Below are 26117 nucleotides of genomic sequence, written 5' to 3'. Positions count from 1 at the left end.
TTGAATTTGCAATCATTTGAATTAAGTTATTTTAGTAGATTAAAGTTTACAGTTGAAATCTACGTACTTATCAAAGTACAAACGGAATGTTTCAATACAATGATGTATGTATTGAATATATCTATAGCAAAAATACATTATGCTTTTTAAAATTTATTTAATTGTGATAAGAAAAAAATGAGCGTATAATACGGGCAAAAAATATTCTAATACTTTAAGACAAATTTTAATTTATTATAAATTAAAAATTACAACTACATTATATTTAAGAAAACCGTTTTTGAGTTATTATTTATTTCCTCTATTTATAACAATAATGACATATTATAGACTTTTTATTATTCCCACACTTCGGACTTTATTATGGGAAGTTTGCGTCGAGAGGCTATTGTTTTGGTGTGGTTGACCACATAAACGGCAAAACACAATTTTATTATTTAGGTCATATGTAAAATTTAACAATATATAACGGAAATCATAGATTCTAATTTTTTTGTTATTTGCACATTTTATATAATAAAATAATTAATTTGTGAGAAACTAACCTTATAAAGTTCTGCATCGTTGACTGTCCGACGACCTGGCAGCAAAAACCTTATAGTACAGAAGAAAAAACACTCGTTTAAAAATTCAAATTTGAATTACGAATCCACGCCGCTCGATCGCGCTAACCGTTCGCGTGCGTTCTACGCGAAAGCTGCGGTATTTCTGATACTCGCCGGCTCGCGCGGCTGCTCTTGAACTTGTGACTTGAGTCTTGACAGGTTGCATTGGCCTGCACACCGTTGCATTTTCGACAGAACGGAACATTATCTGCCTAATGTCACGCAGCCTCCCCTCTGTCGCCTGAAAGTCAAAAACGTGCGGGGGACGAGGCAGGTCTTCTGATATTTGGCCATATACGGGGAAAGCGTATAGCATGTCACGTACGGAATCGTTTGAAATCACAGTAGCATAATTTAGCTCGGTCTTAGCTTTTATTTTCGAAGCAATTAAATGAATTGCGCTCATTAGTGCGTTAGACCGGACTAGCTGGTCTAGTGACTGCGTGGAGTCATTTGGGGTTGTTTTATTTGAACGTGTCCGAAGCTTTGACGGCCCTTTTCCTCATGACTTGCTTAATTGAAAATAAGTGGACACAACACGCAACATTCATGAGCCAAGATAGTTTTGGCATTCAATTGTTTAAAAAATTTACTAATGTGTAATATCAATTCGATAAGTTTACAACTGCTATTGTTAGGAACTTTTTGTTTTTTTTTTTGTATATATTATTTTTGGTGGATAGGCAAATAGGCCACGTGATGGTAACTGATCATAAATACCCATAGAAATTCACGTCATAAGCTTTTTTTAACAATCCTTACAATACATCAACAACCACGGTTATGTCGCTTGTACTTGCACGTAAACCAACAACGACGTAACAACATTGTTGTTTGTCGGTGTCATATATGTTATATGCCAAGAAGTGTAATCATTTAATATAAGAAATTGCTTAGTATGTATATCAACTTATCTGCCGTTTGTATCGGTATTGAATTGATGTCTAAGTTAAATTAAGTTATTAAATAGTTGTATTCATTTCATAACAAATTGAATAAGGTTTTTTTAAAGACGGAAAAATAATTTAACCTACCCTCTTTTATAAGATAGTTATTATATAATCAATATTGATCGGAGCGATCTATAAGCTTGGACGACAATTCTACTGACAAATCGACACGTTATCGTAGTCGAGTCGAAACATTATCGATGCCGTTCAACTGTCTTCCTGTTCTACTAACACTACGATCCAGTTGGAGTTCCGTCGAAGTAGCGTCGAAATATATTTGAGATTATATCATAGTCGCTAGAAATTTTGAAATTTGACGACCTCCGTGGTCGAGTGGTGTATACACCGGTTTGATGGGTATGTCACTCCGAGGTCCTGGATTCGATTCCCGGTTGAGTCGATGTATATTATCATTAGTTTTCTATGTTGGGTCTTGGTGTTTGTGGTATCGTCGTTACTTCTGATTGTCCATAACACAAGTGCTTTAGCTACTTACATTGGGATCAGAGTAATGTAATGTGATATTGTCTCATATTTATTTATTATTTATTTATTTATTTAAATAAGAAAAAAATGGCCCGCAGTTTGAAGTTGGATCGAAGTAGAATGGAAATGAATCACAGCTATTTTAATTATTTGACAATTTTATTATTTATGTCAGGATATATAATAGACCTCCTGTAATGTACTGTGCTAGTTTTCCTATCTTCAAACACGTATCACACATTTTCAGCCAGTAAGACTACTCGTTTCAGCTGCAAAGCCTGCAGTCTTTTGCTGCGGTATAATCGGTCTTTTAAAACGCTTTAAATTGATATCTTTACTTATGTTGAGTGGCAACAATATTTTATTATTAATTAAAGTACAAATTTCAAGTTTGTTGAAATATAAAAATGTGACCCGCTATGTATTTATAAATTCATAGTTATAGTATTAGTATTGGTGCAACGTTTTCCTCAGATTCAGATGATACTGAGATGTACTAATCAATAAAGTTTCATTCTTTTTGTATATTTTTGGCAACGTTCGCTTGGAAGATTATAGTTCCTTAAAATTTGTTTCCGACTAAGTTCACAAATAAAATAGTTCTCAATATACAACCTATACACGTACTATGTAATCTATGTTCATGCTAAAACTATAACTATTCATATGGTTTTGCATAACGGGAATTAGACTTTTTTTCCAATTTTGTTAAATGAATTACTTGCCAAAACTTGCTAATTATTGGACACAAAAATCTGTAGTATTCTTGATTACAACCCAAGATTTTTTGTTTTGTTTTTTCTTTTTTTTTCATATGTGGCAAACGAGCAGGAGTCTCACTTGATGGAAAGTGACTACCACCGCCCATGGACATCTGCAACACCAGGGGGCTTGCAGGTGCGTTGCCGGCCTTTAAGAAAGGAGTACGCTCTTTTCTTGAAGGTTCCCATGTCGTATCGGTTAGCCCAATGTGTTGGCTTCATCGAGAGAAGAAAGAAATCCAACACGGAACCAAAAGTCTTACATGTTTCCGTGAGTGACACTGCAAGCTTAATTAACCCACCAAAACCCAATCACATTTTTACGGACTCCTAATTTCCCTATAAATAAATACCATAGTCATATCATAATATTTGATAGCCGCAAGCCACAGCTACTAGACCAAAGATAATCGTTTCAGCTTTCCATTTTAATAATGTATAATATCATAATACGTCATTATATGCACGTGTGCGTACTTTACATAAGTCTTTACTACGCCCATAATCAATTAAATGTGTATCAAATTGTAGTTGTAAAAAGTTTAACCCGTGTCTATTAAGAAAACAATTTAAAAAAAACGAATGCATTCGGAGTTTTAAAATCATTAGAGCGATTTCGAGGCGCGAAATAAGTATCAAATGAATAATCATTATCGTATATATGTTAAACGATTTTATTCCCCCATTATATACGCATTAGCATAGATTTAAACGGTCACATTGTTCAGAAAAGTATACCTTATAGAACATTAAATGTCAGTAGATATGACGGGCGCTTTACAGCGATCGGCTTTGCTGTCTGCCACACTAACCGTTGTGGATATAACTTATATTCAAGAGATATTCCTTCAATTTTTTTAAGCTTAAGACTCTTCTACTAGTCGCTTATGATAGAGCCTACATATAACTTAAGCCGGTCTCGCACCGGAAGCAGTTGCCTGTAGTGTAGCCATCTAAGATTAGATTTTGAGTTTTTCATTTCCGAGGATACAGCGCCTTTAACATGCAAATTAATAATTAGTATTCCTTTTAGCCATCTGTAAACATATCACGTACGCAATGTTATCGAAGTAAAAAATTATAAATAAATAATAATAATTGGACAACATCACATACAGTACACTGATCCCAATGTAAGTAGCTAAAGCACTTGTGTTATGGAAAATCAGAAGTTACGAAGGTACCACAAACACCCAGACCCAAGAAAGAAAACTAATGAACTTTTTCTATATTGACTCGATCGGGAATCGTACCCGAGACCTCAGAGTGGCGTACCCATGTAAACCTGTGTAGACACTACTCGACCATGAATGTCGTCGTAAAAAATTATCTTAGAGTCTCTCGTTTTTTATAAATGTTTACAAAAACCTAACAGGTAGGAAGACGAGATAATAAGTCTTGTATCTAATTTGCTTCTTATATCTTCATATGCCACCAACCATGGCAAATTATCTCTTATGGATGTAATTACACTGGGTCCCTCAACCTGCCAACTTCCGGTTTGAAGGTCAGTAATAATTACAAACTACTATTGTTCTACGGTATAAAAATTTGTTGATAGATCAAATTTATCTATTTTTAAGTGTAATTCTTGGTTTATTAAAATGTTAATATAATAAAAGTACAACCCTTCGAATGAGAAGAAACAGAAAACTGATATGTCAGTTGTCTACAAAGTTCATGCAAGCCAATCTTTCACTTTCACAACTCGACAGGGTTGCCACTGTACAGTAACATAATATGGGTTTTATTAACATGATCACTATAATTATTTTGATACTAATATCATCATAGTTTTAACCTATACCAATGATGTTCTAGTAAACAGATATGTTATTAACGCGCAAAAAGTGAAGACTAGAAAACGTCCTAATTGGGACGTTTGCCTTTAGTAGTTTTACGTAGTAATACGTTTTGCGTAATTAAAACATCTAGTTATCCCTTTTACTTATTGTTTTTATCAAGCTATCCTTTTTACTTTTAACGAAATGTAAAAAGAAACTAAAATAAACGGTCCCCGGCGCGACACACTTTTTTCTGTTGTTTAGTATGGATATAACATATCTGTTTATTAGAATATCGTTGACCTGTACTGTAATTATACATATAATCCTTAATTTTCCAGTCGTCATACCAGAACTCTAAAGACATCCTGTGTGTATTTCGGTGAGACAATTATTTTTTGGGTGCTAACGTAATAACAGTTCTTAAAGTAATAATCTATACCATAATATCAAAACACATAATCCTCATTGATTTCGCTGGAAGTTAACCTGTACTATTACTTTATTAATTGCATGAATTCCTCCATGCTTAGAAACGTTTTATTTTATATGTTACATGTGCCAAATATTTCTGATTATGCAATGGATATGGAAATAGATGTCAACCATAAACAAAATGTATTTAAAAATGAAATCCACGGAATGAGGAACTGACAACTGTAAACGCCATCACAGTGGACAGTTCCTGTAAAACGAGGTCGTGTGGCAATCCTATTTCAGGCAGTATTTCCCGTCCATATAATACTTTAAGATATGGGGAAGCTCTAGAAAGTCCGGTTTTTCTCCTTTTTCTGCGCTCGGCGGATGTCATTAGGCACCAATGCCAACTTTCATCTTTTTCTGTCACGACGTGTTTCTGTAACACAACACTCATTGCTCTGTTTCGTACATAACTATCTGCTAGTTATTTTTATTTATTACTTGAAACTTATTAGTATTGCAGATATGTCGAGCTTGCTAATAAAGATCCGTACTTGGTCATATTCATTTATTGAAAAAAACGTTAGGTGAGTTTTTATTCGACTCTTATTGGAAATACTGCAAGCTAACATTGGTTGTTCTGCTCGATTTAAATCGAAGTATTTTTATTTTCGAAGCTGATTTACGATGCTTTTCAATAATCTAATGGAGTTGACCGAGAGATCGCTACCTTTATTGAGAGCGTATTTCTCAATCAAGGATACAATTTTATATAGGTTACTTATCTCTAACTGAAGATGGATAGCTTCTTACCTCTAATCTACATAAGCATTTTGGCTTCTGATAACCGCGATGTTTTCATTTTATAGTGTTCTTTCTAAGACCTTCTTAAGTAAAGTAGCCTGTCACTCGGAAACGTGTCCAATGTTTTTTCTACATCACAGGTACCTAGTAGGAACGCCTGCCCTATATGGGTCATCTGATGCGAAATGGTCATTGTCCAAAGACATTAGCGCTGTCAAAAATATTGACCATTCATTACATTGCCATTGCACCACTAACCTTGGAAACTAAGGTATTATTATCCCATCTGTCTGTAGTTACACTTATTTATTTATATTATTTAAGTATTGCTGTTTGGTAGCAGAATACCTGATGAGTAGTTGGTACCTACTCAGACAGAAATAAACAAAGTCCTATCACCAAGTAAAATAATTAATCTGATAAACGCATTGTCATACTTAAATAAGAACTAGTAAACGCTATGTGAAGTATATGTAATATGTTGAAGCGTAATATTGAAGTCTAACAGATATTTGGTATATCTGTTAGACTCAAACAACTATGCATTGAAGGTTTATAGATCAGTGGATATATGATATGAGTGGATCAGATAAGACTGCAAACTATTTTTGTATTTATCAACATAATACAGTTGCCATAAACATAATAAAATAAATTGAAAACACTTCACCTTAATTTATTTGTCATATTGTCACTAGATCAAGTTCCGGTTTTACTCGAGAGAATTTTATAAAAAACTTTATTTACCGTCATCCCCATTTTATGACATCAAATTATGAATTAAAAAAGGAGTAAACGTCCTTCCCGGAAGTCAAACTATCTATATACCAAATAACAATCTAATTCGGTTTAGCGGCTTAAGAATAAATTGATATTAGACGGCGTCACTTTCGCATTTATATTATTTAGACTGCAGATGTAGAGGCATAATCCGTAAAAATAACTGACAATCGCTGACACTTTGCAATTTAGGCCAGTAAGAGTTATTATTATGACGTTTCAATTAAAATAGAAATAAAAGTTCTGCACGAGCTGCACCGAGTAAGAAAGAGTTTCGTGTAATAATATTTTTATAATACATTAATTGAAAACAGTTTTCGTAAGAAATTCGCTATCATTATAACATAGCATAATACAAAGCCGCTGTCTGTACCTATGTATGTTTAGATCTTTTAAATTATGCAACGGATTTTGGTGCAGGTTTTTTTTTTAATATATAGCGTGATTCGAGACTAAGGATTTTGTATATAATACATAGACAATATTATAAAGAAACACTGATAATTTTAAAAGTTTCTAATTTAATTACGTAAATATACAAATTCTGTAGAATATCTATGTAGTATAAAGCTGTATTGAACACACTCGAAGCCGGGACGGGTTGCTAGTACCTATCAGATAAGATCTAAATAGTTAAACTAATGTAAGGTAACTTTTATGTTTATATTTTATAATAAACAAGCTGTAGACGACTGTAACTACCAGAAGAAAGTTGAATATATATGAAGTACTTGCAAAACTTATTAAATACATTATGCTTTCATAAAAAGCAGCGTTACAAATATATAATGGCCAGGGCATATCGAAAATGTAAATTAACTCGTGTTAATTTACATTTTCGATATGCTCAGCTGTATCTGCTAATTTGGTTGTCATCTGACCAAATTGACCTCATACTGTTATTTTGTGTCCAGTTACGTAAGACAGATGAGCTGAGATGGCCCAGTGGTTAGAACGCGTGCATCTTAACCGATGGTTTCGGGTTCAAACATCGAAATTCTGCCACATGTGCATTCCACCAACCCGCATTGGAACAGCGTGGTGGAATATGTTCCAGACCCTCTCCTTAATGGGAAAGGAGGCCTTAGCCCAGCAGTGGGAAATTTACAGGCTGTTACTTTACTTTACTTTTCTTTACGTAAGAGACTTTTTTAATCTCGACTGTCGACGTCTTCCCTTAAAATTGCCGCCGCTTCAAAAGCATTACGACATAATAAATAATGCGAAACTTTTTCTTAATTGCTATCAGACACTTTTTTAATACGACCACCAACAATAACATTGGAATAGATTTTTTATTTTGGTTTTCATTATTTGTATTGTGGACATACTTTTGAATCTTGGGTTGGTGTGTTTAACCCTATTCCGATTTTTAAGTAATTCTTTAAAAAAATCTATACTTACTATTTTTTACAACCGATTTCATAAGTGTATCCAAAATAAATGTATTAATTACGTTAAAGTATTGAATATTTCCGAGTATGAATACAAATACAAAGCGAAATTGCCTTTGCGCACTAATCCCTACAAGGTTGAACTTTTGAAATTATTATACTAACAAAAATGAGTCAATATATACAGATTGTCTTCCTTTCAGTGATCATTGAACCAGCTTTTAAGCTTGAAAATAATAAAATGAAATATTCAACCACTCACAGTCTTAAATGATAACACATGTCATTTAAAAAGCTCTTAATAAATATGATTATATTCGATACTGACTTTTGCAGCTCACTGTATTATAGAATTAAAATTAAAAACAGAATACAAATTTCCATTAAAAAAAAATCAAACAATGATTTCTTATTGTACACACATTGTCTTTAGCCTCTGTGTTTAATGTGTTATTTGAACTATTGATAGTCAGTTAAACTATTTATAATCTCCTTATAGAATTCAGTTCAGTTGCGAACTGAATAAGTTTCCTTTCATAAATAATTGTTATCGTCACAGACGCTGTCTGCGACTCTGTATCTGAGTCGTCGCGTCGGCAGCCAGCCGACCGTAGCGGTGTATGATATAATTAACGTCAAAGTTTCTTTAAAAAAATTAACGATACATTTATTACAAATGCATTACACTAACTAACGCATTGAAATGAAAAGCTTTTAATACTCCGTACAGCTTAAGAACATTAACAAATCAATAATTGACTTAAACCTCTACTCGAAACTGATAAGACAAATATATACCTATAGCTATCCTTGTCTACAAAACAAAAGAAAGCGTTACAGTCATGTAGAGTAAAATAAAGCAATCATGTCTCAAATTGAGGGAGTTATCAGAAATATAATAATTTTAGAATCACAGTAGGAAGTAGGCTAAAGTCTAAAACAATTATCTTTAATTTACAATAACAATCAATCTACCACAAAAGAAAAACATTTAGTCTACAACACATATAACCATCAATAATGACATTACACCGTAATAATTGTAATCGCGATCTCAATGTGTCAGCCACGAATCTCCCGCCTTTTTTTAAGGGAAGTTGTGTGACTTCACGCAGATGTTGCTTGTTTATTTCAACAATAATGTATTTAGAATTTCAAAATGAGATGATGGGTAATTATAATTATTCAAACAAAAGTGTCAAGTGTTACTATCGTCATACAGGTGAGCATACCTGCCAAATCCATTTTTGCAGTGTTATATATACCATGTTTATCCTTAAAGAAAACGATGGGGTCTAACAAAAAAACACAATAAAGTAAATACTTTTTCTCAGTTTAACAAATTAGCTTAGATATTGTTAACAAATACAATACCACTATCAAATCACATCAACTTTATTCAAGTAGGCATTTACGAGTACTTTTAAATTGTCATTTTACAATTAAGTGAAGCTACCACCGGTTCGGAAAGTAGATTCTACCGGGAAGAACCGGCAAGAAACTCAGTAGTTATACTTCTTTAATATTTAATAAAAACAAATTCATGTTAGTTAAATACAATTATTTAAATTAATAGTAATCACACATGTAAATAAAAAAAATGCAGAATGAACATTCTTTATTCGTTTCAGCATAAACATATTTCACACGCATTTATTTTTATATATAAAATAAGCGATACATTCTCAGTACCCAAATGAGTTCATGTAATACGAAATAGTTTGAATGTAATATTACTACTACGTAATATCGATTGAAAATCGATATTTTATTTCGAATACGATTTAAGAACGAATATAGACTCATCTGCGAGACGAATCGTCTCTGATTGCTGTGTCTATTTAAATCTATAGCTTTTTTTAATACCCATGGTATTTTATAATCTCAAAATTATAGACCTTATCGCATCTCACATAGAGTCTAAAATTATAAGATATTAATATAAAACGTGATCAAATGTGTCCATGATATTGATACTACAATATTATGATTGGAAAACGTCCTTAATAGATAAAATTTTACGTTACGTACTAGTAGGTACGCAAGGTAAATAAAAACACAATCATTTTTAGGTTTATAATAATTCATTGAAATTATAGCATAAGTATTAGAATTTACGATGCTGAATAACTAATAATAAAAAACCAGTCATTCTCAATAGTTGCAAAATTGTCTGCAAATGCTTATCCAATGATTAAGTAATCCTCACCGTTTTTGTTTGGACAAAATCTCGCAAAAACGAAAAAGAACCTCTATGCAACGAGAGCAGGGAGAAAGTCAAATAAATATAATATAATATTAACTGAAAGAAAATGCAATATGAATAAAAACGCGGACGCAAAACTTAAAAACAGAATAATATATATTTTTTTTATTTTATGGTACACCATCACCCATAGACAATGACAGTGTAAGAAATATTAACTATTCTTTACATCGTCAATGTGCCACCAACCTTGGGAACTACGATGTTATGTCCCTTGCGCCTGTAGTTACACTGGCTCACTCACCCTTCAAACAACAATACCTACTGAGTACTGTTATTTAGCGGAAGACTAACTGATGAGTGGGTGGTACCTGCCCAGACGGGCTAGCACAAAGCCCTACCACCAAGTGAATAATAATATGTATAAACAAAAACAGAATATTGTAAGCAGTTTTCATGTTTTCATTAACAACTGAGACTGCTGTTGTTGCAGTCTGTAAATTTCCCACTGCTGGGCTAAGGCCTTATCTCCCTTTGAGGAGAAGGTTCGAAACATATACCCACAATGCTGTTCCAATGTAGATTGGTGAAATACACATATGGCAGAATTTCTATGAAATTAGACACATGCATGCTTCCTCAAGATGTTTTCAGTATATTCAGTGATTGTTGCCTGGGTTTTAAACCCGCAATCATCGGTTAGGATGCACGCGTTCTAACCACTGGGCCTTATCGCCTCTTTCATTACCACCCTACAAAAACTCAAAAGTAACGTGACATTTGCTTGTCATCGGAGCTATGATTAGACGATGGTGACAAGGAGTGTTGGTCATGACTAAGGTCACGTAAGCAATTTTGATATTACTGGATTTGATTTTACTATTGAAATTTGTTTTGGTATTCTTTCATGTATGATCTCGCTTTTGGTTGCCTAAAATATACTATATTCGTTTCAAGAAAACAATACTTAGTAATCTATTCTAGCAAGTATCACATATATAGTAAAGACAACATCTAATATTATACCACAAAGTCCTTGATATATTTTCTAATATGCTGTCCGGTCTATTTATTATCTTGAAGTTCGATAGTCCCTTCATAATGTTTTAATAAAGTGGTTTACACCTAGTTTACTACTTCGCAGAGTTAACACAAACTTATCAAACACAAATATAAATTAAAAATAGTGAGTATATAAATCTTGACTGCGCGGAATGGTGGCAAGAATGCTAGCAGCATTTCCCCGTTGAATCGCAATTCCGATTTCCGATCCTCTTGAAAAAAAAACGAAAAAGCCCTCCTGTCACCGGTGAAATTAAAAAAAAAAATTATACTCATGTCAAAAAAACATTAATAAATAAAAGATATTAAAAATAATTTTAAAAAAGCGTGGGATAGTATTTATTGATTTGGGCGGTTTTATAAAAAAATAATTTTTCTTTACTAATACTCTCTAAAACGGTTGAAAAGAGTAACTACGGAATTTCTTCTTGGTAGAGTCTACTTACTAACCGGTGACAAGTTTACATGTAATTCAACACTGAAAAATGACGAGTCAAAATTGCTTTTATTAAGCTACTTGAATAAAGAATATTTTATATAAATAAATGAATAAACAATAGTCATTCGAAAGTCAACCAGTTACAATAAATACTTCCCGAGCACTAAGTCTTCTCTGACACGTGTTATTGCGAAAACCGTAAATAATAAAATTAAAAACCTTAAAACAAATTCGATATTTAAAAATCACCTGCATCATATCTTAACGGTTTTTATATTTACGATATGTTCACTGTGAATTCCAGATGTAAATAATGTTTCAATTCGCCGGCTGTCAATAACTTTATCATTTTTGTGTCACGCCATTTTTAATCGTATTTTGAAAGTTGTGGGTATAAAAGCGAATGAAAAATAATAAAATTTCAAATCGTTCGTTTCGCATGTCAATGTCTTGGCCGCCATTTTTAGGTTAGTAGAGCGTACCCTTTATTTTTTACTTGTACGCATCGCTAATCGGATTAAGCTAATCGACGTAGACAAGTTTTTATAACGATTTGAAATTTATAAGTTAAAGTACTACTATCATATTGTACCACACAAAAATGATACCTATAATATTTGGGGTTACATTTGAATCAATCGTGCGTTCATTGACAACTCCAAAATAAAAATATTAGGGATGTACCTAAATTAATGTAAATATTTATACTAATATTAAGAGGAAAAATTGTTTTTTTTTTTATTTATTTGACATAAATGTAACTGATTATCCAACTCTAAAGTTATTTCTGATTGCTATAGCGTATAAATTATATTAATATTATAAAGTTATCTTCGTTCATAAACAATGTATTGATAGTTTATTAATATTTTAATAAAAATGTCTAAAATACTAAATTTATCCTTCGAAAAGTAAAACCACATTTAGTATATATCCCTAAATGAAAACTAGTTTAATCATAAACAAATCATGCGTCATATAATTAGCTGGTTAGTAGGATATTGGCAACATCTATGGTCCATTGCAAATCCGTTCTGCGGTTCTCACTCTCCATTGCTTGAGATAGGGTTCTCACATTGCCGGAACCGCACCATTAAAAAGAAATCTGTTGATATAAATATTTACGATAAAATAACTTTATTAGTTGTGGTATAGGTTTCATAAACTTACTCATGCGGTCACTCTGGTAAAACGATAGCGTGTATTGAGAGTGGCAATCGAAGCGTAAGAGATAGTAAACAGGGGTCTCCTAGTCGATTAGCGAGTTTTCAATCAGCGTAACGTACTTATACATTTCATAGAGGAGCATGGTTCTAAAGCTATTCACTGGTGAAAACTAACCATTTGCTAAATTGTGTTTTTAATTTGGCAATGGCTTCTCATATTTATTATGATCGATTATTTTCAGAAGAGTCAATAGCAAATTATCCTATTGTTGACAAATGATCTAATAATTTACCTAGTAATTATACAGGCATATAGGGTAGGCAGGACAGCAAATGGGACACGTGATGACAAGTGGTCACGACTGACCATAGACAATGGCGCTGTAAGAAATATTAAAAAATCCTTACTTGGAAAATATGTCACCGATCTTGGACACTACGAATGTCCTCTGTACATGTATCCACACTGGGTCACTCACCCTTCAAACCGGAATACAATTATCCTGGGTAGGTACTGCTGTTTAGCGATAGAATATCTAATACTGACGTACCAGATGGGATAGCACAAAGTCCTACCACCAAGTATAAAAGAACAAAAGAACAAAATTGACTTCAAAATACAAAAATTAAATATACTTAAATAGTACAAATATAAGTACAAGACTAATAACAAAATTATTGTAACAAGTTCTTTCCCCTGGGGCACTAGACAATCCAGTATAAGGACAGGTTGTAGTTACACTGCTTGTTTTAAACTGTGTTATTATATACATATTCATTAACAAACCGTTTAATAAACAATATGAATGTAAACAAGAACGTTAACCCACAAAATTGAATAAATATAGTTGTATATATAATACTGTCAGTAATCGGCTTAAAATCATTTTAACTGATATTAGTGATTTAACTTCGACAGTAATAGTAATGTACTATTATTTTACGGTAATATATTATATATAATAAGACCCTGTATTGCCCGCCGAATGTCGATACGAACAGACAAATTATCACTGGCTACATGCCAGCGTATGCAGTAGTCAGTGGAGCCCGCCTACCGTGCTTAGACTTTGTAATTATGACTTGGTACGCTGCGGAGCCTAAAGGCTTCAATTAACTGTTAAATGCTTAGAATAGTTTAGTCGAATAATTTGATAGTACAACTTAATATCGGTAAAGTTTTCAATGGCTATAAAATATTCTTCGACTCATCATTTGTTTGCTATTGTTTCTAATGGCTACCTTAAATCTATGCAAATCCCGTGCACCTCGGTTGAAATGTTAGCTTGATCCAATAATAAGGTATTTTTCTGACAAAAATTTTGCAGCTCTAGATCTGGAAGTTGGCAGGGTGTACACGATGTCATATATCTGAATTCTTTCGGTCTTGTCAACGGATCGGATTATGGGTAAGATTACACTTTGGTATAAAACAATGTATATTTAACAAAGAAGCATATGTTTAATTGGAATATATACATCGAGTCTTGTTATGAATGTAAAAAGAATATTTTTTTTTACACTTTCGTGTACATATTTTCAAGTGTTAAGGAGTTCCTTCGTCTGGATTAATAATGTCAAATCATGAAGAAGTCAAGCTTAGATAAAATAGCATTGCCATCGAAACAAAACCAACAAGAACAATTTCGTATCCGTAGGAGTCTAATTCAGCCTGTAAGATTTCACCCAAACAAACAACGTAAGTGAAATAAAAGCTTTAATAAATAATTCAACATTATTTTTTTATCGCTGTTCGTATAAGCTGGTTCTCAATTTGTACATGGTAATGATATAATTAAAAGATTGAACACTCAGAGAAAGTAATAGCTGCAATTTCCTGAGCGACGCGTGTCGTGCGCCTGCTCAGCCCAACTAGACTGGAAACAAACATTATAATTCCGTCTGTCACTTGTTTTTTTTAATAAAAACAAGTGTTTCATTGTAATTTATAAATGGAACTTTTCTTTTTAATTTCGAATGACGCGTCATTGGTGAGTCATATGCGACTGTATTCGGGGATTTCTTTTCAATTACTATTAATAATATTATAATTTGTCTAACAGACGTGTTTTCCATGCCTTGGTGAATCTGTTCGATTTCGATTTCGATTTTATTTCCTGCTAACTAAACGGAAAGTAATTAATAGAAGTATGTGTGGGGATTTTTTTTAGGATACAATTAATTTCCCATAACCTATATATACTAAACATTGAAAGTGCTAATCTCAAAAACTACGAGTTAAAATGCGTAGATAGTTCTTTGTTAAAGGTTTATCTACGCATTGTAAGTTACATATACAACTCCAAGGAGTAGAGCAGTAACCATAAACGTCAGTCAATCTAGCAAACTGCAGGCAAGTAGGTATACACTAGCAAGTTTGTATGAAATATAATACTAATTTAACGCAAATTCAATCATGGGTCAGGTCCTTTATTTATAAATTTACATATACCTACGTACAATATAACTTTGGAAATTAAATTAATATCGATGTAGCGGTCACAAGATAAAATGAAAAAGTATATCTAAATCGGTTTTAATTTCAAGTATGATTGGATAACTCCAATAAAATGTAAACATATTTGTTTCAGATCAATGTCAGACAAAGGTTTTCTGTAAGTAAAACTTGGACACTGCGACGGTTCCCAGTACCCCGTCTGCTCTCTCCACTTCTGCTTGGTTAATATACAAGTGCCAGAATTTCTTCCGAAAAAGGCATTCTTGTTGATGTTTTTTTTTTTTCACCGCTTTCATGCATATTAAGCACATGAAAGATCCACGATTTGTACCCTCAACTTCGCTTATGTTTAAAACGTTCTAACCACTGAAACACGTTGTCAGAAAATAGCAAAAAACAATTAAACACACATATAGATGTTTTAAAGGATAAAAGAGTTGCGATGTAGGTATATTTTAATATTAATACTATTCTATTGCAATTCACTGAAATGGCTCGTATTAGTTTCAAATACATTACCCATTATGTATAAAACAATTCTAGATTAATGACATGTTATATTAAAATGTAATGTTCATGATTTGAATGCAGATTGAGACGAAGAAATGCAGCCTCAGTGGGTCGGGCAATCTGCGTCATGGCCGTGTAATCACAGTCAATCAAATACGTGGTACATATGGAAATGATCGGATGAGTCTCATGGCTAATCCAGAGCTCGTACGATTGTAACCAACCTTTTTGCTTAGTGATACATTAAGTACACGTTCATTCGTATACCACATATATAAAACTAGCGACCCGCTCCGGCTTCGCACGCAATGTGGACACTAAATATACTACTGAATGTCTTACAACATTCACAGCTTATTTGTCATTAAACAATACAAAACGTTATGTATCTTAAAATATGAAAATATTCATTTGTTTCATTCATTCAAGTGTTAAAATAAGTCACTGATTTAAATTGTTCAGTTCATTATTTCCTAAATTACCTTAATAGTTATTTAAAGCCTATTCTAATTTCCAATTGAAGAAAGAAGTAACGAGTATTCTACACACTTCTTGATTTATGTCTTTATTTATGATAAAACACAAGTGCTATAATTACTTACATCCCTTTAATTCTGTAAATAAAATTCCGATTCCGTGTTCCGATAACAGCTTCCTCGATATTCATAACGCCGTTCTTTCATGAATCAATAATGAATATCATGACTTCTCAGGAAACCACGGCTTTGAGTGAGCCAGTCTGGTCTCCAGGAAACAACGGTTACGAATCTGTCCGGTGTACTCGACTCATGAGTCGAGATGGCCCTGTGGTTAGAACGCGTGCATCTTAACCGATGATTGCGGGTTCAAACCCAGGCAAGTACCGCTGATTCATGTGCTTAATTTGTCTTTGTAATTCATCTCGTGCTCAGCGGTGAAGGAAAACATCGTGAGCAAACCTGCATGTGACAAATTTCATAGAAATTCTGCCACATGTGTATTCCACCAACCCGCATTGGAACAGCGTGGTGGAATATGTTCCAAACCTTCTCCTTAAAGGGAGAGGAGGCCTTTAGCCCAGCAGTGGGAATTTACAGGCTGTTGTTGTTGTTGTTGTTGTCGGTGTACAGGTCACCACGAAGACATCAGATGTTTTTCTACCAATCAGCATTACTTAGTAGGTATTATTGTGTTCCAGTTTGAGCCAGTGTAGCTGCAGGCACAATTGACATAACATCTTAATTTCCATGGTTGACGCATTGACTATGTAAGGAACACAACACACTTATCATCATTGTGGCTCATTTGTGCAACCGCTTACCTATTACATAAAAAAGCTTATTCAAGCTTTCCATTGATATCGCAATCTTATTTGCCTTTACTCTTCTTGTGGTTGGGATAGGTTATAGTTTTATTCATCATCAAATCGTTACATCCCATGAAAATTACTTTAGAATTACGATGTATAATATAATAAGCAGTCGTGTTGTGACTTTAAAGATTATATATTCCCTTCACACTAATTAACATATCCTTATAATAAACACACGTAAGAAAATGCAAAAATAAAACCGTAGACTTGTATACAAAACCGATGCGTGTACTTATATACGCGCGTGAGAAGTTGTACTTCTTCACAATAATTAAAAATATTTTTTAATTGCTGGCAAATAATTAATAACAAAATAATAATAGTCTGTAGGGAATATATCATATCAGTAAAAAATAATGAAGTAGTAAAGTTGTCTAGTTCTACATCTCATTATGTTTTATTCTTGTCTATTATATTTGACAATAAAGTATAGAAAATAAGCTACATTACAGTTATATGCCGAGTTACTCTGTAGTAATAATAATAAATAATTTACATAAGCCACTTACTAACAATATAACAATACATTTAATAAGAAATATAAATTTCTCCTCTTATAGGACTATTATGACACAAATTTAAACGTTCACGGTTTAAACTTGTAACAAAATAATCATAGTAAATTAAGACAAGGTGTAAAGTTGTCTATTTCGAGCGGCTTGACGCTTAAGTGGCGTTCTATCTCATCAAGTAGTTTTCACGCTAGGGACCCTGTTCACGCGCATCATAATAATTCACACTCAATTTTTTTTCATAACAAGACAGAAGAAGTATAAATTCGTTCTATTAAATGTATATTCGTATTTCTCAAAACGGCGTGCTGATTCTTAACTCTTATGTAGCTATAGCGATAGCTCGCCTATTTATAGCAGAGCTATCGTGTTCCTGACACTTGAATAGAAAACAAATATTACATATGCACATGTTTACTTTGTTTTTTTTATTTTTTGTCCGCCAGTATGTAAAAATATCTCAAAGCGTGAATACAATTTCACCGACTGAAATTTCACCAAAACCGATGAAAGTCAACGTTATAATCGCGTGACGCATGCACTAAGACTCTATTCGTGCTACAGAGTTTATAAAATCGAACATAATTATAAAAAAAAAAGAACCGGTTTTGACTATTCCGTTTTTTAGAAAAAAATCCATAAATTTAACGACATTTAGCGAAACTGGCAACATAGTAATGTGAGGCGTTCTACTATCACACTTATAATTATATAATTATACATTTTGTACTTTGAAATTGTTCTATTGGCTTTATTGCATTTTATATTTTGTAAAATAGATTTTATATTTTGGATTAATATATTTGAAAATGGAAAAGAAATGATTAAGTCACATTAAAAATAATATTTAACTCAACTTAAAAATCAATAATTGCAACTGGCACAGGATATAATAATGACACAGGCATACTCTTCAAACTCAAACTCCATCGAAGTAGCCTGATAAATAAGCTCTAAATCTTCTTCAAATCATTTAAAAAAAATTCCAATATTTAAAGGTTATAGTTACCTTTTAAATTAAATATAAGCCCAACGCCCTATCCTCGTGCATTTAATTAAATATCTTGTCAAATGTATATTTGAACCAAGCGGTCCAAACTGTAAGGTAACGGCAAATTTAATTAGAAGATAACGTTTAAATTAATATGTTATTTATGATAAGGATTAATACTCTGCGACGACGAAATTACCCTAAATATGCCGATCATTTTTTTCATTCATCGAACTTGTTGATAATCTTATCGCTTACTTTCCTAAATATTTTTTGCGGTCTAACAATTTAGTATCAATGACATCAAACATCTCAAATGTAGACGGAATGGGCGCACTTTCGCCATTCTGACAGACGTGAGTCTACCTATCGTCCATATTCGACAGAATTTCCAAAGTTTCAAAGAGGTTCAAAGAAAAGAGGTAGAAAGACAAAAGAGTCGCTCTAGAATAATTCATATTACTCAACTTTGTGGATAGCCACATTCTTTTGTGATTTTCATTTGTCATTTATTAAAATATAGAAGATAAAGTTATACCACCCGCATTCTAAATAGCATATTTTTCATAAAATGTCATCGATGTCGATCGTTTTTTAGTAAGTATTCAGACGGACAAATGAGGCACATGGTGACATCTTTTCTGCAAGAAATATTAACCATTCCTTGCATCGCCAATGCGCCATCAACTTTGAGATCTAAAATGTTATCTCTTCTAGCTCAAGGATATTTTATTAAAGATATATAAATAATATAGGTGATAAAATAAATAATTTTTGATCAATCTCGGACATTAGCATATCAAAAATAAATTGCTTATAGTTGCTTATAAGTTATTATATCATATACTTTATATGTGGAAGTTTGTGTTCAAAATTAAAATTAAGCAATGAATTATTAACAATCAACATAGTCAGAAAACTATAAAGCTTTAAAGTAAAAAGGTACGTTTAGAACGCATAATGCTTAATATAATAAATTTTATTACTACGACTGCACTACTTTCATTTAAATGAAATAAGGATAAAGGTCAAAAACTTCACATTAAACTTACATGTTATATATGTTTGTGTTATATCAAAAGTGCTTGTAAAGTGTTTTTCATTAATGTGTTTTCAGATTTTATACGTATTAAATTGATGTGCAGTTGATTCGTCACGGTAGCATAGCATGCGTAAGCGATCCCGTGGCGTCCGCCGAAAGACGGAGAGGGTACCGCTGGTGTTTTAGTGGGTAAACCCGGTGTGCTTTGTCGCACTCGGCGTTCAGGGCTAAAAAAAAATGACGTGCAGTTGATTACATAGTATCATTATACCATAGACAAATTACTGCCACTGCTTGATTTCTTCTCCTAAAGACGTGTTAAAGATTGCTAAGCCATAATCACGATAATATCTAATATAATTTCGGCATCGCTCGTCTAATTTAACTATTTTTTTTTATTATTATTATTGAATACGAATAATTAATTTAATTATTAGTATGCATAGTATATTCAAGTTAAAATAGGGAAGATGCGATATTTTTATTTTTGTATTTTAAAGAATAGACCAAACCAAACCCTATAGAATAGACCAACAGTATATTAAAAAATTAAAACATTTAAACATTCATCTCGACCTTTACATTATTTATAAAAGTTAAAACCAACTATGGATACTCCGAAAAAAACGCGTGTTCACGTATGTTTTGTGCTAAAACAATTTTTACAATTAAAGTGTATTTAACCTGGTCCTTCTGACACAAAACTGAAAAAATTTTTGGTATCAAACTTTGAAGAGAAATCTGGAGTCTGCTTTGACAAACCTAACTTCTATTTTTATTCGCAAAACGCAATTAATTTTCGTTTCAATTATCACTTTTTTTATAACTATAAGCTGAAATAATACGACTATAAATAGTCGGAACAGGAGTGACGTCACTGAACGCTTTTTAGTGATTTGAAATCCGTTCCGTTTCACGTTACTTTTAATTCGTAATGAATTAAAAAAAACAACATTATATAAAATGTAAACGCTGCAGTAAGCCTTCTTTCAGACTTTTTTAACATTTTAATAGGAAAATTTTCATAAATATTTAATTTGCATGTTCCCTATTATTTTAACATAGACTATCATTTAAGCTATACGAATACACCAACAGATGTTATAATTTGCATACATTATCATATATTGGATGAAAAAAATGCCATATAAAACTAAATAATTAAATATTTAGATTATAAGGAGTATTTGAAGGAAGGAAGGAATGAATTAAAAATTATTTTTAAAATATAATAAAATTAATAACTTGTTATTTAAGTAATAATTTTCAATTTATCAGTCTTCATTCTTGTTATGTTTTCAATAATATAGTCAGATGAACAAGTAATATAGACTTGAACATCGATAAAAGTATTGTTTTTCTCTATGTATAAATATTGTCAATAGAGGCTGTAATGTAGAGACTAGAGACAGAGAGGTTGTCTATGCTACTTTAACTTAAACATAATATGGCGGAGGCGGTGCGAATTGTCACTTTCTTGTGTACAATGTTTATTATTTTTTAATTGGAAAATTGAATAAACTCTCAAAATGTCTTCAACGGAGCCGTCTCAAAACAAAACATGGGAGCTTTCCCTTTATGAGCTTCATCGTACACCACAGGAAGTGATAACGGATGCCACCGAAATCGCGGTATCCCCACGTAGCTTACACAGTGAATTAATGTGTCCCATTTGCTTGGACATGCTTAAAAAGACTATGACTACTAAAGAATGCCTCCACAGATTTTGTTCAGACTGCATCATAACAGCTCTTAGGTCTGGTAACAAAGAGTGTCCTACCTGCCGCAAGAAACTCGTATCAAAACGATCTCTAAGGCCCGATCCTAACTTCGATTTGCTTATATCGAAGATATATCCGAGTAGAGATGAATATGAGGCACATCAGGAGCGTGTGCTAGCTAAAATAAACATGTCACACTCTCAAGCTTCGCTAGTAAACTCCATAACTGAAGGTATAAAGCTGCAATCACAAAATAGACCACAAAGAGCTAGGAAAAACCACGAAGATAATATGAATGCTTCCAACTCTAATGGTAATTCGGAACCAGCCCAAAATGGGAGCAGTTCATCCGTACCCAAGGATACTACGTCAGCAACAAGCAATCCAACTCCACCTGGTCAATCTACATCGAACCCTGCTTCAGTGAGAAGCACGCCATCCCCAGTCCCATCAAACGTTAGTTCTATATCAAAAAACACGAGCACAACTAAAAGAGCAAAATCTATCTTAACTTCAGAACGAAGTGAGGAGAGTGAATCTAGTGATGGCAGGTCAGTTTCTGAACGATAACTTTGAAATACCATTTAAAAAAATCATTTGTAGCTTTAAACTGTAGATTTTACTGCTATCAAAAGATTTAAACCCACTCACATTAATTTTACTCAACTTAATAACAAGCTAAGATCATTTACTAAACTATGAATATTATGACACTTGTCACAGCCATGGAATATTACAGATGTGATTTGTTTAATTCAAGTGGCTCTTCATAAATTGATGAAATCTTAAATTGTCATACTCTACATTTAAAATATAGTTCACATTCTTTTACCTATATTGAAAGTCTTTACTTATATTTCAATCTGTAATACCATAAAATTAAAAAAAAAATAGAAAATAGTCTTTACATATTAGACAATTTATAAACTTGAGTCTTTGTCATAAAATTATCAATTGAATAAACATTCTGCATATATTAGAACTGAGTTCAAAAACATAAGCTCCAACATTTGATAATAATTCGATATTCATTTTCACACACTTTATTTTTGTCAGTTTTAGGTAGCCTGACTAAAGTAAGTTACCATCCATATACATTGGCATGGTAAGAAATATTAACAGTCGCATGCACATCACCAATAAGCCAGCCTTGGTGACTTAGATATTTACATTCCTCGTGCCTGTGGTTAAAATTTACCTTATACAGCTACATTTTATACTCAAAATTCTAAGTGTGTTGTAAGCATTTTATGGTGTTTGTATTTGACTTATACCAATTTTAGAACCGAAGGTGAGAATTCAATGGACACAGAAGGGGAAGGGGAGCCACTGAACCCAAACGAAATAGAGTTGGTGTTCAAGCCACACCCCACGGAGATGACGGGAGACAATCAGCTCATGAGAGCACTGAGGGACAGCTCAGTCCGGTATCTAAAAACAACTGCTAATGCTTCAGGTATGGATACAGATATTCAGATATATCAAATATAATTGTTCTCTGTATAAATACAGAAATGATAATCTATGACACAAAATTATCACTATTCACCATAAAACTTTCTGTATTAAATAAGTGTATGCTTAATATTCTATTTACTTATTTTCAGTTTTGTCTACTTTGATATAATATATCACAGAACTATAATTATATTTTCTCTTTCCAGTTGACCATCTTAGCAAGTACTTAGCAATGCGTCTTACGCTAGATTTAGATGCAGAGCTGCCAGAAGCATACCGTCTCCTCAACTTTTGCATTTACGTAGCTCCATCGCCTGGTCAGTTTGTGCCACTTGCTGGCTCACAAACTTTAAGGCAGATCAATGATAAATTCTGGAAGGTGTGAAATTTTTACCTTTTTTTATTAAAGATATGATTATTTATAAGAAAATATTGTTACAACCAACAAAGACTGCTGAAAACATATAGGACTTTGTGCAAGCCCTTCTGGGAGTACCACCCACTCATCAGTTATTCTACCGCCATATAACAGTACTCAGTATTGTTGTGTCCCGGTTTGAAGGATGAGTTTAGCCAGCGTAACTACGGGCACAAGGGACATAACATCTTAGTTCCCAAGGCTGGTGGCACATTGAGAATGTGAGGAATAGTTAATATTTCTTACAGCGTCATTGTCTATGGGTGATGGTTACCACTTACCATCATGTGGCCCATATGCTCGTCCGCCAACCTATGCTATAAAAAAAAAACTAATATATATGAAATAATAATTGTTATTGAACTTAAATCTTGTTAAAATAAGAAAATTATATAATAATTACCTCTAAGAAACAAAAAGAAGTGTGCCCTTAATAAAGCAGAAAGGCTTTGCCCAGCAATTGGATATTCAAAAGCTATTACTTAACAGTATTTAGAGATTCATATGAATTTGAATAATAAGGATTAATTAACTAAAGTTTTGAACTGATTCAGTATCAGTTCAAAATGTTTGTATATTTATGTAAAATATAATCTAAAAATTTATTCTTTCCTTTTTCTTTTTTAGGTCAACAAACCTCTGGAAATGTATTATTCCTGGAAGAAAACCTAGAAATAATTGCATTTTAGTTGTATGAATAACTAAAATGATAATAGTGCATACTTCTAGTTTTAAGGAAATTTTAAATGAGACATGGACTCTTTTATCATATGATGAAATTTGGAATAAATAGAATATAAATGTGTAATGAATACATTTTAAGCATAACTATCTCTATGAACTCCTATCATAACATGAGTGTTTTAAATCTTATCACTGAAGATATTAATAATGAATTTTTACTATTTTATTCAATAATTACATTAAATAATATGAACGAAGATCTGTTGTGAAATTTATTACATGTAACATATGTACACTTACATATATGTATATTTTTTATTGTATGAAATTAAACCTTCAAAATGTTAAATATTTTTATATATGTTTATTAATAATAATTTAAAACATTTTTTATTTCTCATATATATTATTTCCTGGATAAAAATGTATATTACAAATTGTAATTAAATAAATATATCCTTCATATGTTTTACATAAATAGAAATGCATTCAATTATAACCCATTTTTTAAGCAATATGATTTAATTTTGTAAAATAATAATAAGTATTAGAGGAATGTACAACAGTTGTGCAATTATTATTAAATAATATTCGACCTAAAGGTTGTTTTTTTAATATATCGACTTCTTATCTCTGAAGGTAAAGGTATAAGGACATAAAGCTTTAAAAATAATTTATTTCTCATTTAAAAAACTTACAACACAATAACAAAACAAAAACACATTCTCTCAACACAGTTCAGAATAAACTAGGTACTATGGTGCGACAATAGTATTTTTATTAAAACAATATTCACATTTCTTATCACTAACGAGGTCATATGCATCTCCTTTGTTATTTAAAACACAGATATAAAATCAACACGGATCTTTTCTCCTATTTATTTTATACATGTATGTAGATTCTGTTATAAAACGCGGGAAATATAAACGCCTGGTAAGCAAGGCACAGTGATTATTTAATAAAACGTGTATCAATTATTTTTAGTTGGTGTAAAACGTATTCGAAAAGCGTTATATTCTCTTCTAAGTGCTTTTGTAACTTCTAATTTTAAAGCTCTTAAGACTTCTTCCATTTCTTCTTTATTTTCTGATTCGCGTGTAAGGACTAGTCTTTCCATGATAGCAAAATCTAATTCTTCAACCCTTTCAGCCGCATCGGTCAATCGATCGTAATCTCTCAAGTAGTTACGAAAAGATGAACTGTCTTCATCCCTGTAAGTGAGCAATCTTTCTGTATTTTCCCAAAGATCTAGAACGCGACGACCGTGCCTCATGTTACTAGAAAACATGAAATTTCTAAATAATCGTCGTCCCTTTTCATCGTTGAGAACATTTTCAATTTTATCTGTAAATCGATCTAAATCTGACTTAGTTACGCCCTCGAGATCATCACAGCCGCAGACAGCAAAACAATTATCCATATTTTTGTCATTTGTAAGTCACCTTAATCGTTTCCATATTTCTTATTGATTCCAATATTTTGACATAATACGAAGCTTAATAGGTGCGTTTTAAAATTTTCAACACTGACATCACATTAACCACTTTAGATAAAAGAAGACATTTCATTCATCATAGGTAGGTATATATTAATTAAAGTATAAACACAGCCTATGAATCACCATCTTAATCTTAACCAAAAGGAAGTGAGGTTAAGTTTGCTTAAAAATAGGCTTAGATCATTCACGAGTGAACCGTTTTCAAACGCAAATAAACTTCATTTGTGTGCATCGTCTACGTTTCACTAGTTCACGACACCGAGATAACGTTTATACGCATGCGTAATTTTCTATATCACAGAATATACACTACAACATTTTATTTCATCTTAACGGCGACCAAATAAATTTGTAAAGAACACAAACATGTCTAGATTCTAAAGGTGAATGTATCACGAATGTCGAATACCAATTACATCACGCCAGGTGAAAAAAAACACGTCTTGGCCTCGAATCGCGGCATTCATTCATGGGAAATATCAGGGCAGAGCGAAAACAATGGAGACTCGCCCTCTGAATAACAGCGTACCTCTCGTCTGGTTGATGACTGTTTTATACCTTAGAGTTATATGACTTGACTTCGTAATTTTATCATTCACTTATAAGAATTGCAT

The 26117-nt window shown here is 32.5% G+C and overlaps 3 protein-coding genes across 3 annotated transcripts in view; 1 reads left to right on the top strand and 2 right to left on the bottom strand.

Annotated features, from left to right (window-relative positions):
- Positions 1-794, bottom strand: part of LOC124530071 — a 56334-nt gene extending 55540 nt beyond the window's left edge. Inside the window, exon 1 of the mRNA XM_047104059.1 lies at positions 546-794. Coding sequence (XP_046960015.1) covers positions 546-562 — 17 coding nt within the window. The 5' untranslated portion in view covers positions 563-794. The remainder of the gene's footprint in view (positions 1-545) is intronic.
- A 20347-nt stretch (positions 795-21141) lies between these two features.
- Positions 21142-24293, top strand: LOC124529760 (E3 ubiquitin-protein ligase RING1). The gene is made up of 4 exons (XM_047103665.1): positions 21142-21993; positions 22726-22898; positions 23107-23279; positions 23946-24293. Exons 1-4 carry the CDS (start codon positions 21251-21253, stop codon positions 23988-23990), a joined length of 1134 nt encoding a protein of 377 aa, XP_046959621.1. The 5' UTR covers positions 21142-21250; the 3' UTR covers positions 23991-24293.
- Positions 24294-24885: 592 nt separating this feature from the next.
- Positions 24886-26026, bottom strand: LOC124529761. Its single transcript, XM_047103666.1, has one exon. The coding sequence runs from the start codon at positions 25423-25425 to the stop codon at positions 24976-24978; it is 450 nt and encodes a 149-aa protein (XP_046959622.1). The 5' UTR covers positions 25426-26026; the 3' UTR covers positions 24886-24975.
- Between the last annotated feature and the right edge of the window lie 91 nt (positions 26027-26117).

The sequence above is a fragment of the Vanessa cardui genome, chromosome 5 (genome assembly GCF_905220365.1).
Source record: "Vanessa cardui chromosome 5, ilVanCard2.1, whole genome shotgun sequence".
Taxonomy (NCBI): domain Eukaryota; kingdom Metazoa; phylum Arthropoda; class Insecta; order Lepidoptera; family Nymphalidae; genus Vanessa; species Vanessa cardui.
This window is presented reverse-complemented; position numbering and strand designations above follow the sequence as displayed.

Coding starts and splice junctions, on each gene's coding strand:
- LOC124529760 (XM_047103665.1), top strand. CDS start 21,251: ATGTCTTCAACGGAGCCGTCTCAAAACAAAACATGGGAGCTTTCCCTT. Junction 21,994..22,725: donor AGTGAATCTAGTGATGGCAG/GTCAGTTTCTGA, acceptor TACCAATTTTAG/AACCGAAGGTGAGAATTCAA. Junction 23,280..23,945: donor TCAATGATAAATTCTGGAAG/GTGTGAAATTTT, acceptor TTTCTTTTTTAG/GTCAACAAACCTCTGGAAAT.
- LOC124529761 (XM_047103666.1), bottom strand. CDS start 25,425: ATGGATAATTGTTTTGCTGTCTGCGGCTGTGATGATCTCGAGGGCGTA.